Source organism: Lynx rufus, unplaced genomic scaffold (assembly GCF_022079265.1).
Source record: "Lynx rufus isolate CCGP_SWC_20201006 ecotype Redwood Valley unplaced genomic scaffold, mLynRuf1.p SCAF_9, whole genome shotgun sequence".
Classification (NCBI taxonomy): domain Eukaryota; kingdom Metazoa; phylum Chordata; class Mammalia; order Carnivora; family Felidae; genus Lynx; species Lynx rufus.
In genome coordinates this window covers 101,812,428-101,828,954 of record NW_025814897.1, presented here as the reverse complement: position 1 = coordinate 101,828,954, position 16,527 = coordinate 101,812,428, and the positions used below count along the sequence as shown (strand labels likewise).

Genomic DNA, 16,527 nt, shown 5'->3' with positions numbered 1-16,527 from the left:
AGTCAAGTCTTCTCATTTTTGTCTCTGTCTTGAGCATACCACTGAGACTTTCTTTGCAGACTTATTTGTTATCACGGTACTTTATTTTTTGAAATTATATTATGGGGAAATATTCTTATCTCTATCCATTCAAAACATCATAGGGAGCTCATTACAATGGGGATTTATAACATCTTCTTCTCATTTTTTACCCATTCACTCTTCTTTACAAGTACCATTGATTTTCCCATTGTTGTTGTATTTATTTTTAATTTTTAAAGTTTGTTCGCTTGCTTGCTTGTGCATTTATCGATTGATTGATTGATTGATTGATATTTTGGTGGGGGGAAAGGCAGACAGAGAAAGAGAGAGACTCCCAAGCAGTCTCTACAATAGCAGAGAGCTGAACACAGAGCTCGATCTCAGGAACCATGAGATCATGTCCTGAGCTGAAATCAAGAGTCGGATGCTTAGTTGCCACGCAGGTGCCTCCTTTGCAATGTTGTTTTAAAAAATATTTGAATGGAGGTGAGAATATCATGTCAGTGGGAATGATTCGACTCGTAACTATACCTCTATTGTCTTTCCTCATGGGAAATTCCTAAAAGGTTAATACATTTTTTTTTTTTGGTAAACTACACATTTTATCTTCTCAATTGTTCTGACAGATGATGCACTTGTGCGATCAACTGGCTTTTTCCCAGAAGTCATTTGATCATCTCATCCCAGATCTGTGGGATCGCTCAAACTTTGAGGAGGAGAAAGAAGCAGTCCATGGTCTGCTATCTTTGTGGTTCCACCTGCTCCAGGGTCATACAAAGTTCTTCTAGTTTATCGAGGATGGGCCGTTAAAAGGATAACTTGGTTATGTCTTGAAGGATAATCAAGCTAACTTTTAAATGTAAAGAAATAAGATAATAGAATAGGTCATCAAAGAGGCAGCAATATAAGGTCATTGAGGGGACAACACTGGAGTTAAATTCATTGGTTTGCATCCTAATCTGGTCAGTTAGTGGTTGTCTGACCAGGGAGATGTACTCAGTCTCGGTGCTTTGGTTTCCTCTTTGCAAAGTGATGTTGCTGATAGAACCTGTCTCATAGGACCTTTGCATGCAAAACGTTCAGTAAGCACTCGGTAACAGTCCGCTATTCTTACTGATATTATAAAGCTGAGACTGTTGTCTCTAGAAGAATCTGTCTTGAAGAGTTTTTATAATATTAGAATACTGTAATGTATTCTATAAAGCTGACTTGGAGATCACGACACCATAAAAAAAAATGGTAAGTGTGAACATTCCTGAGTATTAGTTATATGTAACATCCAAGCTGGGCAATTACAACCACAGAGCTGATGATTTTGTACAGAGGAGAAGAAATGCACACACAAGCAGGGACTAAAAATTGGAGAAGTAGTATTAATTTATACATCTTAGATACCTTGATGCTTTTTTACATGTTTTATACTTTATTTACTTTTAGTGTTTACTTTTTATTTATTTTTGAGACAGAGAGAGACAGAGAGAGAGAGAGCAGGGGAGAAGTAGAGAGAGAGAGAGAGGGACAGAGAGAATCCCAAGCAGGCTCAACGCTGTCAGCACAGAGTCCAGCCCGATGTGGGGCTTGAACCCACCAACTGTGAAGTCATGAACTGAGCCCACATCAAGAGATGGACACTTAACTGACTGAGCCATCCAGGTGCCCCTGTGTTTTATACTTCAAGAAAGATAGTAGGACCATTAACACAAGTTGACTCTGTTAATTAGAGAATCATAGGTGCATCAAGTAGGGTCAGGAGTTTTTACGTAGGGAAATCCCTGCCCTTACTGCTAGTCCCCAACCAGTCTGCAGCTGTCATCTGACTCAGTATTTTCACACTCGAAAGGTACAAAAGATGGGTTACAATCATGGAATACATAGTAAGGGGAGACTTAGAATTGAAACCTTGGTGCTTATCAGGGTGCTTGGGTGGCTCAGTTGGTTAAGTGTCTGCCTCTTGATTTTTGCTCAGGTCATGATCTCAGCGTCATGAGATTGAGCACCACATTGGGCTCTGCACTGAGTGTGGAGTCTGCTTAAAATTCTCTCTCTCTCTCTCTCTCTCTCTCCTTCTGCCCATCCCTCCCTCTCATGGACGCTCTCTCTGTCAAAAGAAATTAAATTAAATAAAACATAAAATTAATAATTAGAAACCCTTCGATGCTTATTATGTTATGTGCCCAATCCATAGCATCTTTAATTCCAGTATTAAACATTTTAAGAGCAAGAAATAGTTCTTAGAGAGTAACACACTTAAATTTATCCTGTTACTAATAATAGGGGCCATAATGTGATCACAGAGCTTGTACATTTTTTCAATATATAAAAGGATGTCTTTAGCAACACCTTTTTCAACATGCCAAGCAAATACTTCTCCTTCTGAGCTTTTGCACTTCATGCCCTTCATTTCATATTTCCACACTGTTCCTCACCAACTCAGAAGTCACCTCCTCAGAGAAATCTCTGCTCACTCTGTATGTCTGTGCCCTGCCTCCTCTTACTTCTTATCTCCCTAGCATGTGGCACTTTTGTCACAGCATGTCCACTCCCTGGAGTCTCTTGCTGGTATCTTTGTGTATTGCTTACTCCTTTTCAATGAGAATAAAGTATGAGGCAAGCCAGAATCTTGTACGTCTCGTTCACCCTCAGATTTCCAGAATTTAGAATTCTTCTAGATATGACAAATATATCAGCCATATAATTGGCTTTGATGTTTGCGAATAAATTAGGATAAGCAATTATAAGCAAAGGTCCATTGGTAAACCAGTAATATGCCCTTCAAACCATTATTACTATGGGGAGCTTAAACTCCCAAGATGGTGCTAAGCCTACAGATACATCCTTGAGAACTTATGGCAAGTTTTTACTTGTTGAGAGAAGTAAGCTGGGCAAGTGTAGTAAATGGGAAAAATATTGTTTGGGGAAACTTTCCCCTGTGATAACATTAACTGTGAAAAATGAATAAGAAGGTGTAGAATTGCTTCGTTCTGAAAACCAGTGGAATCTGAAATAACATGTCACCTAAACTTCACTTCATGATATTTATCTGTTGACAGAATTTTAATAGGGGGTGCCGTACTCAGACAAGCACAGTGTTTAGCCAAACAAAATAAACTATAACCAGGAATTTCATATGTTGCAGGCATAAATCATATGCTGACATAAGGTAGGGCAAATATGTCAGTAACTAGATTGTAACACCAATGTGTAAGTTCGTAAGTTGAATAGGCTTTAGCCATTCCCTGACAACCTTCCGTCTGACTTGAATCATATGTGTGCCTTGTGATTTTAACATTATTATACTGCTCTAGCAAAATATAAATGTCCATTTTTAATAATATATGATACCAATGTAGGTAGTTGTCTATTTTACTGATAAAGAACTAACAAATATTGATGGCCATTACCTATAAGATCTACTACCGGAACTGATGATGCCTTCATATTCTTATCTTGCACATGTCACAGTATTTGCATTGATTTTTAAATGATTTGAATTAGAATAAAGATATATATGACTCAAAAGTTTCAAGAAAAAAACAGATCCATTCATTTTTTTTTTCCTCTCCATAGGCACTACAGACTGGCTCTGTGTTAAGGCAATGCCAAATTTCACGGATGTGACAGAATTTGTTCTTTTGGGCTTGACCAGTTGTCAGGAATTTCAAGTTCTCTTTTTTGTGATATTCCTAGTAGTTTACACGATCACTCTTTTAGGGAACGTTGGTATGATCATTCTGATCAGCATCAGTCCTCAGCTTCAGAGCCCTATGTACTTTTTCTTGAGCCATTTGTCTTTTGTCGATGTGTGGTTCTCTTCCAATGTCACCCCCAAAATGCTGGAAAATTTATTATCAGAGACAAAAACTATTTCCTATGTGGGGTGTTTGGTGCAGTGCTACTTTTTCATTGCCCTTGTCCATGTGGAGGTCTATATCTTGGCAGTGATGGCCTTTGATCGCTACATAGCCATCTGTAAGCCTTTGCTTTATGGCAGTAGAATGTCCAGGATTGTCTGTGTTCGACTTATCTCTGTGCCTTATGTCTATGGATTCTCTGTTAGCCTAATATGTACCCTCTGGACATATGGATTGTACTTCTGTGGAAACTTTGAAATCAACCACTTCTATTGTGCAGACCCTCCTCTCATCAAGATTGCCTGTGGGGGGGTCCACATCAAAGAATACACGATGATTGTTATTGCTGGAATAAACTTCACATATTCTCTCTCTGTGGTCCTCACGTCCTACACCCTCATTGTAGTCACCGTGCTACGGATGCGCTCTGCTGAGGGCAGGAAGAAGGCATTCTCCACCTGTGGGTCCCACTTTACAGCTGTAACCCTGTTTTACGGGACTCTCATATTCATGTACCTCAGGCGTCCCACTGAAGAGTCCGTGGAGCAGGGGAAAATGGTGGCCGTGTTCTATACCACAGTGATCCCCATGCTGAATCCCATGATCTACAGTTTGAGGAACAAGGATGTGAGAGAGGCAGTCAACAAAGCAATTGCCAAGGCAAACGTGGGGCAGTGAAACTGCCAAAAAATATTTGTTGTGGTATGTTGCTACCTGTTATAAATGTCCAGGCACAAAAGTCCCAATGCAACAAGGATTTTCTAAAGGTGACTCTTATATACAACAAAAGGTCCAATCTAACAAGGTGATGTTTTACTCCATGAATGGACTCTAACTGCTAAACCTGCTTTATTTTGTGTTTACAACCATCTGAAAAACTGACATATTGGTGTAATTCACAGTGTATATAAAATTGGGTTAAGTGTAGTCATTGGAGGTACTCGTAAATAAGTTGATAAGTTAATTAATTATAAGTTAATTTGTATGTGCCCTTATTAGAGTCAAACATGATTTCCTGGGGTTTTTTTCTCCATACACATGCTTCTCCACCTACGTTTCATATGAAATTTATAATTTCATAAGAAAAAGAGTAAGAATTCATGTCTTTTTCATGACCTTCAGGATGTTAGTGGTCCCTGACTTACCAAAAAAAAAAAAAAAGTGTTCTATAATGTTTATGGATACATGGACTTTTTTTTTTTTTTTTTTTTTGAGACAGAGAGAGACAGAGCATGAACAGGGGAGGGTCAGAGAGAGGGAGACACAGAATCTGAAACAGGCTCCAGGCTCTGAGCTGTCAGCACAGAGCCCGACGTGGGGCTCGAACTCACGGACCGCGAGATCATGACCTGAGCCGAAGTCGGCCGCTTAACCGACTGAGCCACCCAGGTGCCCCATACATGGACTTTTGCAAATGGAATTGCATTCACGATCTTCAACCCGTGTCTCAGTACGATCATAAGGTCTGTCCTCAGGTATGGGTTGTTTGATAGCTGACAATGTTCCTGCTTCCATAAGCTGTTTCAATTACTCTAACTCTACTCCTTAGTTTGGGATCTGATACAAATATCCTGATGTGAAAACGGGGAATACTTATAACAAAGGAGTTTTGTGTCCTAATCATAATGGAAAAAAGAGACAGTGTGAATATTCTGACATATACAATCTGACTTTTGGCCTCTAGACTTTGTCCTATTAAATCTTTGGTTGCTATGATTTGGAATTATTGCTGGATCCTAGTTTCTTGCCACTAATATTACATTCCTTGGCTCTGTATTTAGCAGCTTAAGTCAAGGTTTCAGTGCCTAGATGGATCAGGCATACCAAAGCACTGTTTAACCAAATGCTATTGCACGAAGCGTGCATTCAAACTTGATCAATAGCATTTAAAACGGTATCCCAGTGGACCAGGTTAAACATCCTCAAAAGCTCACTATTCAATTCATCTTGATTGATGCACCTATAGCCTACTTAGTCTATATTCCTTTCTGGCTGCAGGTAGAATAGATTCTGTCTACCTTTGACAACTTTGCTAATTTACCAGCGTAGAGGAAAATGGGAAATATAAATGATTCCTGGTGAGTGAGATTATTCTTGTGTAAGTGCTAATCCAATTAAAAGGTGTGCACAATTGAACGTGCACAGGTGGACTCGCAGAATGAGCAATAACATATAGCTGTGGTAATACCACCACCAACATGGACTAATTCAAGCACAGAAGAGAGTATTATTACTTGGGCTAACTTACTAATCAACCATGGGCCACTGTCCTTCAGAATGGATTGGAGGAAAGGGAGATGGCAGGGGTCGTGGAGTTCTCTTTGGTAACATTAGATTCTGAACAGGAGGAAAGAGTTCCATTGGTTGGCACCAGAAACCATGTCAATAAAGGGTTTTTGTTTCTTTGTTTTGGCTTTATATTTTAGACCACCCGGTTTTGCTTCTAAAAGGAATTTGTGTCAAGTACAAAAATGAGGGCTGCTCAAGGAACAACTTTCACAGATGTTGACAATATTCTAAGACCATATTTTCTGTGATCTTTATGACAGGCATATCCCTACTGTTTTATTCTGTGTTGTAGGAATAAAACTCTTGGCATCTAGAAAACTCTTGACCACAGTTTCCATCTTTCCTTATTAGCCAGGTATGCAACCGTGTTATCAATTTTACTAATGAGCCGTCAGTAGAAATTTATGTGCAAAACCTAAGGGTCATCTTTTCAAGTTCAAAGCCACCAGACCTGAATTTTTTCCTCCCCCTTCGCACTCAAAAACGTTGCCACTGAAATGGTTGCTCCACAGCCAGACATAGAAGCCCTATATTCAGGGAATAATTGCCTTACTCAAACCCCTGATTCACACAATTGTCAGAGAAAAGACTAAAATCCTCTTGTTATTTTGAGGGTTCACTAGTTATACGACTTAGTCAGTATCCTAAGCCTCTCTCCAAGTGTTCCAATAATACTTTCCAGAAACATGATCTTTAGTGTCTCATCCCTGCCTATTACTACTTCCTAGGGAAATTTTTCCTTTGAAGATAATTGAGTCTCCTAAGATTCTTGCATATTCTGGTATTGGGTGAAGTGCATCTGGTCCTCTATGCTAACCAGAAAAAAGCAAAAACTTAACCCCGCTGTCTTAGGTATTAGGTTGTATCCTCTTTCCCTCACTGCTTGATGAGTCCTTGGACTTGTCATGGCCTCCAATGGTCACATTAGTTGGTTATAAATCCATTTTGTTCCAACTTCTAGGCCACTTTTCTCCCCTGGCATTTTCATATACAAGTTTCTTTCTTGGGCCCAGGAATTCTCAGCTGTTCCCTCTGCCCTGTGTTTGGAGGTATAGACTGAGTGATCTTCCATCAGTCATTTTAGCCAACACATACGGTTACTTACTGTGGATCGAATTGTGTTCCCCCAAAATATATGTTGCTGTCCTAATCCTAGGTACCTCAGGATAACATTTGCAGATAGGGTCACTGCATATATAATTAGTTAAGATACGGTCACCTTGGAGTAGGGTGGACCCTTAATCTGGTATGACTGGTATCCTTATAAGAAGGAAATATGGACACAGGCATAGACAGAAAATGGCCATATGAAGAGAGGCAGAGATTGGAGTGATACGGCCACAAGTCAAGAAACACTGGGGCTACTAGAAGAAGCAAGAGGCAAGAACAGATCTCCCTCAGAACTTCCTGGGAGCAAGGCCCTGCTGATACCTTGATTTCAGATTTTAGACTCCAGAACGGTAAGAAATAAATTTTTATTGTTTTAAGCCACTTAGGTTGTGGTACTTTGTTAAGTCAGACTGAAAAAACTGTATGTTTTGTTGCTGCCGTGTTGGAACTCTGGTTTTTCTATGAGGCTTTTTTTAGTCTCCCAGGCTCTACCCTGGAAAGGTAAGCTATCATCGTTTCTGCTCTGGGAGCGCTTCAAACTCACTGAACTTAAGCCTCAGTAGCTGTGTGTTTTTGCAGCAATCTCACCCGAATCTGGTATGCTACCCAGAGGATGGGGCAGCTTCTTTGCAATGATTCACTTACCTTTAAATTCTCCTCACATTGCCAGTCTCAGGTTGAGCTCTTACTGCTTGTGGAAAAAAAAAAAAAAAGACTCTTTCGTTGTTAGGAGTTCTCTCCCACTCTCCAGTTCACTGTACAAGATTTTAGCTATTTAATATTATAACAACCAAAACGAAACCAATAACAAAGATATCTCCCTCCGTTGAGTTCTTGCCCTTGACAATTGAGAGTCATAATTCCCAAGATTAATTTCTCGGCTGTCTCATCCTCCCTCCAAAAGTTTAAGAGTTTGAAAGTCATAATTCTAATTTATTGCTTTCTCTCCAGAATCTGTACCATTTACAGTCACTTAGAACACATTATGGCTGTTTTAATAATGGTGTTGGGTTGTACGAGGCAAATATAAAAATAATTTTAAAAACATGTACCTTAATATGACAGTATTGATGTTTTCACGTAAATCTCAAGTCTAAACTTAACTATGAAATCTGTACTAAGATAACTTGGGATAACTTAAGTTAATCTTGTTATCACCGATTTCTTTTTTTTTAAGTTGTTCAAATAAGACAAAATCCAGTAAATCTGTAGTTATACCATTCTTTAATTTTAGTCATATAATATTCGAGCAGCACTGGAAAGAACTCAGGTATCCAGTATGCTTCCCACATTGTTCAATGAACTGTAGCCTTAGGACAGAACCAGCTCTGAGTTTCTGAGTTTCATAAGCACCATGAAGTCAGAACTTAAAAATGTTAAAGCAACTTTTCATCTTAAGGTTCTGAGAAGCCCGTATGATAGAAGTCAGAGATATTATCCAATGTCACTTAGTTACAAATGGTAAAACAGGTTTGAAGCCCATAATATTCCAGGAAGTAACTATTGTTTTTCTAAGATTCTATAGCTTGAAGGCTGACAGATTTTGATTTCTGGTCATGCCTTGGTTTGAATCGCAAGGCTCTTGAGATGAAAACAGGGATGACAGAGAATAAAAAGGGGAATCAGCTCATGGAAGGTAAGCACTCATATGTTACCTTGGCTTTATTTTGTTCATTTGATAACGAACATCATTTTGTTTGTTGTTTGTTCACTTTATTCACCGTTAATTGTTCCTAACTTCATTATTGAATGAACAAAATATATTGCCTGGGCCATTAGATCCATTCTAACACATGCTACAGTACATAGGTCAGAAGGGCACAGTCTTATAATTCAGCAGACTGATTTATTTAGAATAAATGGGGGAGGCCATCGAGAGGACACGACTGCCAGTTGATCATTGAGCTGGACCTGGGCAATGGGAGGCTCCTCACTCCTTCTCCTGTCCTTGGAATGTTCTCCCACAGTAGGAATCATACAGACTGGAAAGAGCAAGTTGTTGTTGAAGACCATCTCAACATATACATGACTGAAACCCATTAAGGCCTCCACATAAACTTTTAAGATTCTGGCAGGTGACAGTGGACATTTACTTGTCTTATGGCCACCCAAGACAAGCCTCACATGTAAGTTTCCTTGTATAAAACTGACACTTACCAATCTGAGGTGCTCTGCCTCTTTCTTTGGTCTCTTTTTGCCCTTGTGTAATGGGTCCAGTTTCAGATTTCACCAAGGAAACTCCCAAGGTTAGGAATTAATACTTATAAAAAAAATTGTTTCAGTTTAAAGCCACAGAAACCACCCAAAGTATCTTAATAAAAATAAATAACAAGGAAGTGTGTTTTGTTTTTAAGTAAAATCACCATGGTATTTTATGAAACTCAAGAGCAGAGAATGTAACCAGGTTTCACAAAAAACAAGTACTTGGGGCTTGAAAGATAAGAACAAAGATTTCTCTTGTTTGGATTTCTTATTTTTCTTTCTCTACAGACCAGTTTTCTGTTTCTCAGTGCATGGGGAAGTCACACTGGCAACCCCAGCTCCAGAATTCACTTAACCTAAGATTAAGTGATCAGTTGACTCTCACTAGAATTACAGAATTATGTCAAAGTCCCTTGAAAGACATCTGATTGGCTTATCCTCAGTCATGTGATCATTCCCATGTACTGTGCTTATGGGGTAGGTCTACTAGTGCAACGACCGTTGTCACATTCCGCCTCTGTGAAGGAGATTTTCAGAGGGGACAGGGCTTTTGTAGGTAGGAAAGCAGTCTATACTGCGCTTCTTTTGTTTACTCACTCATTCATTCACTCCACTCCCCCCCCCCTGCCGCCACCACCATTCAGAGTAGTTATGGGGGTTGTATCGGACGAGAGCGATACATTGTAGAAGATAAATTCATCCCACCAAATCCTGGGTATCGAGCATGCAAGAATGAAAGTCTAAACTAGATGTGTGAGCCAGACCCAAACATGTCATAACATACTGGCAGACGAGCAAAGTGGAAGGGATTTTTGTACTGGAGTCTGGTGGGCTTCACCAAAAACAATCAGGACTGATCATTTGTCCTTTATTTCTTTTTAACAGGCTTAGAATACTTGTTTTCCCTACTGGGACCTTCTTATCCTACATGTGCCCTTATTTTCCAAGGAGAACATGAATACAATGCTCCCACACTCAACAGACCTCTCAAGGCACTTATGGCTAGTTGCTCATGCTGCTGGAATTTTGCCTTGGTTGCCCATTAATGGACTTAATCACCTTTTTTTTTTCTGATCCTTTGACTCCCTCTGAGCCGAACTCATATCAGAAGTAAACATTTGTTTTTGTAGTTATTTGATTGACGTTTGTCTCCTCTTCCAGACTGTTCAGCCCTATCAGGCAGGGAATGTGTTTGTTTTAGCTCACAATATGAAGCAGACAGTAGACATTATACATTTGAATTTTTGAGTGAAAAAAAAAAAACACAAATCTATGACATTACAGTTGACAGTTTAAGTGGTTTTGGATTATTTTGCTTTATACATAATTAACCCAACATAGAGCTATATTCTTGAAATGTGACAACAACCATAATTATCATGTTGTTTTAAGCTACCCCTGCCTGTCCCCCAGCACTTTGTAAAGTCCCCATATCCCCACAACTTCAGAGAAACTTTGGAAAGTACAGCTTTGCTTAGGGAATTTCGGGATAGGTCTACATTTTTGCTTTGATAGGGTTACCAAGGGGAGTATAGCTTTCTAAAAGGTACTCTTGGTCCACAGATTTACATAGCAAAAAATGGCATCTTTTCAAAGGGCATGATAATTGTGTCATACCAGGGAATGGCCAGTAGTGAACTAGTAGTAGTCAGAGGCAGAGTGAGGAGTGATGGTTAGCAGACCAGATACAGTCGGGGACAGGCTTTTGCACAAAATGACATGGGGATGGACAAAAAATGTACTTCACCCCCTTCCTTGCCCCTTTCTTGGTCCTCCACCAGTATACAAAGCAGAAACACTTTTGAAAGAAACTGTTGATTCTTACTATCAGTGGAACAGGAAGGGCTCTCAGTGTCCTACACCTAAACAGTTGGAATTCGTTAGAAGTCTAAATTCTACTCCTTTAAATATTTCATCTTAGTAAAGACGGTATTAAAAACGGAATCCACGTACAAAATAATTTCACTCCCATAAAGGATGATAAAAATGAACTTACTCCATCAAAAGACTGAAAAGATTATAAAAACAATATATCTACATGTGGCATTACCCCAAGCCAGAGACTGCCCTGAGTCATTTTTTAAAGTTTGTTAGAAGCAGGATATAACATTTGTCAATTAACTTCCTCAAGGCATTTTTCACCTCTTTGTTCCTCAAGCTATAGATCATTGGGTTCAGCATAGGAATTACAATTGTGTAGAACACAGAGGCCATTTTGTCTGTGTCAAGGGAATGGTTTGATTTTGGCTGCAGATACATGAAGATCAGAGTCCCATAGAATATAGTCACAGCAGTCAGATGAGACGCACAGGTTGAGAAAGCTCTGAACCTTCCTTCTGTAGACTGGATTTTCAAGATGGCAGCCACGATGTATAAGTAAGAAATAAGAACAGTGGTCAAAGAGCTGATCATGTTGAAACCCGCAAAGATGAAAATCAAGATTTCTTTGAGACTGGTGTCTGAGCAGGCGAGGGCCATCAAAGGGACATCATCACAATAAAAGTGATTGATGATATTTGGGCCACAATAAATCAGTTGGAAAGTAACGGCTGTGTGGAGCAAAGCAACAGAAAAGCTGTATAAGTAGGGGCCTGTTACTAGTTGCATACACACTTTTGGGGACATGCTCACCATGTAGAGAAGAGGATTGCAGATGGCCACATAGCGGTCATAAGCCATCACTGCAAGAAGGAGCATCTCTGAAATCAAGAAGTTCAGGAAAAAGCCCAACTGTGTTGCACATGCATAGAAAGATATAGACCTGTGCTTGGTCAGGAGGGTCTGCAGGAACTTGGGGGCTACTGACGAAGAGTAACAGAGGTCTACAAAGGCCAGATTGCTGAGAAAAAAGTACATGGGTGTGTGAAGTCGAGAATCCAATCGTATTAATGAAATCATCCCAAGGTTCCCTACCAAAGTTAGAGTATATACTACTGAAATGAGAAAAAAGAGAGTGATTTCAATCTCTCTATGGACAGAAAAGCCCAAAAGAATGAATTCTGTCACCCTGGTGTTATTCCTTTCAACCATTTATTCCAGTCTCTTGGCTGCTGAAAAAAGACAAAATAGAGTCAGAGACAAGTTATTAGGTCAAGGAATTGTCACCAGATGCCAAATCTTATGTTTTAGCTTCAGAAATTATAGTTCACTGAGGTGGAATATGAGAACAAGTAAACACATACCATTTCAAAGTCTCCTTTCTAGCTATCATAATTTTATGAGGCCAAAGAATGAGGGCCAATAAAAAAAATCAATTGATGGCTATGTAGTAAAAATAACAAAGAAAAAAATTATATGTATGTATGTAGGTAGGTAGGTAGGTATTTAATATGGTGAGAATTTTTATCTTTCACTTTCCTCCCAAAATTAAAGTTAGCATTCACAGTCTCAGAGGTGGAAAGAGGCATATAACTCCCAATAACCATACCACATAGGTTATGATAACCATAGACGAGTCACATACAAAGAAATAAGATTAATTCTTTAATTCTAATGGGCCTTCAATTTTTGTTCTCATAAAATTATGATAGCTAGAAAGGAGATTTGAAATGGGATGTGTTTATTTCTTCTCATATTTCACCTCAATGAACTGTACATTCTGAAGCTAAAACACACAAAAGTGTGGGAAATAGAATAATCTCCTTTCCTCCCCAAACACATTAACCTGAGAAGCTTTTTTTTTTAACAGTTTTGTATGAGTGGTCAGAAAAATAGCCTTTCAAATTTTATCTTCTTCATTTATTAATTCAGCTTAATACTGTAAATGATACCTAATACATTCTCCAAATTAAATGTATATGTATGCATACATGCATCTATATACACACAAATACATATATGCATTCATACAGACATATATGTAATGTGTACAGATGTAGATAAACACGTATATATGTATGCCTACAAGCACACACAACACATACATGCCTGCGTACATAAAATCTGACATGAAAACAGTTTTCTGTCTCATCCATTTACTTTCTCCTCCATAGAAGCAAAACTCACCTTGTGAGAGGTGTTTTTGAGAGAGAATTTTGTTTTTGAGAGAGAATTTTTGAACTGGCTTGCCTTTTTGAGCTGGCGTCTTACCACAGCTGTTAGTGCTAGAGTTCCCTGTTCTAGATGTGGAACAAAAGGAAAAGTGGAAAGGGCACCTGGGTGGCTCAGTTGATTAGTGTCCAACTCTTGATTTTGGCTCAGGACATGATCTCATGGCTCATGAGATTGAGCCCGCATTGCGGGGCCTGCTTGGGATTCTCTCTCTCCCTTTCTCCTTGCACATCCCCTCCCCCTCCATAAACAAACAAGCAAACAAACAAACAAACAAACACATTTTAAAAAAAGGAAAAGAGAAAGTACAGATGTGGACAGATATGGTCAGCATTCCCCACTTCGAGACATGGGATGCCTTTGATGTTTGAGAGGTGTAAGTTTTGGTATTGGGTTACTTTTCTTTGCACACACATACTGGAATCAGGCTGATTTTCTTTCCTTGTACATCCATTAAAAAAAGGGGGGGGACCTTCAAAACCCACACTTGCATCAATTTCAAATTTTGAAAAGGTCCACTCCCGTTTTTATGTATTACCTTCACTTATGAATGTCTTTTTGATACACATTTTTTTTTCTCCTAAGAGAAAGGCAATTCTCACCCACAAATTCTTGTCTTCTACAGAGACTGGTTTCTGAAATTTTATCAGCAGATAAAACATGTTTTCTTTCAAAGGAAGCCTGAGTCTCAGGGAGCTATTGAGGGGGATAAATAAATAAATTTATTTTGGGAGTGTTAGGAGGGTTATTTCACTCATTCTTGTGTATAAATGCCAGCTTCATCCAGTTGGAGCAGAATTAGATAGGGTCATCCACTTTCTTTTTAGTGGGGAAAACTGGATGACTTGGGGAAGGAAGTCTGTGCAAACGACCAACTGTACCTATTTAACCTACCTAGTTGTAGAAAAAAATCTTCCCCTGAAGGTTTTCGCAGAAGCCTCCTTTCAATGATGCTCAGATAGGAAGGGTATGTGAATGTGTGATATAGGCCTTTAGACAACAGTCTTTATTCCCTAGAGAGTTAATTCCCAGTTTTCCCCAGACATGACTGCCCTAGGGTCACTGACCCTCCAGGGGACAACTACAATTAGAAAGTTCTAATTAGAAAAAGATTAGTCCATAAAAACAAAGTTAGCATTAGTTCATATTCAAACTAGAATGATCTCACCATGAAATCACTAGTCTTTGGTTACCTATGTCCAATCTAATTTGTATAAACAAAACAAAGAAAATCAAAACCAAATGGCAAGCAGTTGAAAGCTCAGCACCATTTCCGAAATATTTTCATCATTTATTTATAATTGTCCCTTCCTGTCTGTGTGACCTTAGAGGGATTCTGATTTAATCATTTCTCTTATCTAACTGAATGTGTTTTACACCCAGATGTTTTAAGTGTTTAAGCAAACAATTCTGTTTATTTTTTCTTTGCTGAGCATAGGCATTGAAATAATAACAAACCCTCTTTATTTATATTTTGGGGAGTTGACATTTAATTTTTTAAGGTCATGTAGCATTAATTAGTTGATGACCTGAGGCAAGAACCTGAGCTAATAGGTTGTCCAAATAGCTAATTGCCCTGATGTTATTTAATTGAATAATCCATGTCTTTCTTATTAATTTACAATTTGAAAATATCATTTTATTTACTAAAACAATGAAATAAAATCAACCAGCTTCTGATTATAGTAAAGACCTTAGGGTTTTAGAAACCTATCAAAAATATTTCATATATACTTTCTTTGAAAAAAAAAAGAAAAAAGAAAATCTTTTGCATAATATAAAGTACATGCATATATATGCTGATTGTGAAATTTTATATGTAGGAAGATATACATACAAATACAAAAAAAAACACATGTCGGGGTGTCTGGGTGGCTCAGTTGGTTAAGGGGCTGACTTTGGCTCAGGTCATGATCTCATGGTTCGTGGGTTCAAGCTCCGCATGGGGTTCTGCACCGACAGCTCAGAGCCTGGAGCCTGCTTCAGATTCTGTCTCCCTCTCTCTCTGCCCCTCCCCCACTCATGGCTCACTCTCTCTCTCTCTCTTTCTCTCTCTCAAAAATAAATAAGCATTAAAAAGGTTTTTTAATAAAAGAAAATGTCACATATAAATATATATCATCTACCAGAGGTAACTGTTCTTCAAGTTTAGGGAGACTTTTGCTTTACTTTTTTCTTTATATTTTTATGTATTTTACTAAATTGGACTCATAGAGTGCATGACAATTTACTACATATAACTACCATTTTTTACCAGCAGTGCATCAGGATTTTACATACTATTCAAATTTCTTCCCAAAGCATGTTTTCTGCTATACATATATAAAACTTCCTATTTATACAGTTTATGATTTTTAATTAGTAAAATAATAATTCTTTTATTCAAAATTTGTTTAGAATGATCCAGTATTTTAGGGTAGAATGATAAAAAATAGAAATGCTGAATAACAGGATATGTCTAGTTTAAAACTTTTTGCTTATTGCTGTTTTTTTTTTTTCTTTTTCCTGGCAGTGTTCCTTAGAAAGCTGTTTGTGTTTACACATTGCCTGCAATTTATATCCTCCTACTTCTCTCCAAATCATTCCAGTAGACTTTCACCCCGTTATTCTTTCCAAAATCCCCTTAACAAGAGTATATTATGTAGTTAACAACTTTTATCAACAATATTTGCCAAATTAATGATTCCTGGATTAGCTTTCTTCACTTGGTTTCCCATATCCTCTGATATTCCTCCTGGATGTTCTTTCTCTGGCTGGTTGGTTCCTCCTTGTCACCTTCATCTCTCTGTTTTGGCAAGTCACAAGTTCAGTTCTTTGCCATTTTGTCTGTTTATATCTATACATTTTCCTTTACTTGCCAATTTCACTCAGCCTTATTCCATCTAAGAGTGTCCGTATGTCAGTGACTCCCAGTGTGAGTCTTCACCCCAGTACACTCCTCTGATTTCTAGATTCCCACATTCAGCAGCCTACTTGACATCTTTACTTGGATGTGTGCAAGCAT

At 38.5% G+C, this 16,527-nt stretch overlaps 2 protein-coding genes across 2 annotated transcripts; one reads left to right on the top strand and one right to left on the bottom strand.

Moving 5' to 3' along the window:
• The first annotated feature begins 3,617 nt into the window (after positions 1–3,617).
• LOC124505153 (olfactory receptor 5M9) lies at positions 3,618–4,550 on the top strand. Its single transcript, XM_047070969.1, has one exon. The coding sequence runs from the start codon at positions 3,618–3,620 to the stop codon at positions 4,548–4,550; it is 933 nt and encodes a 310-aa protein (XP_046926925.1).
• Positions 4,551–11,546: 6,996 nt separating this feature from the next.
• Positions 11,547–12,503, bottom strand: LOC124505152 (olfactory receptor 1038-like). The gene has a single exon (XM_047070968.1). The coding sequence runs from the start codon at positions 12,501–12,503 to the stop codon at positions 11,547–11,549; it is 957 nt and encodes a 318-aa protein (XP_046926924.1).
• Positions 12,504–16,527: the final 4,024 nt, after the last annotated feature.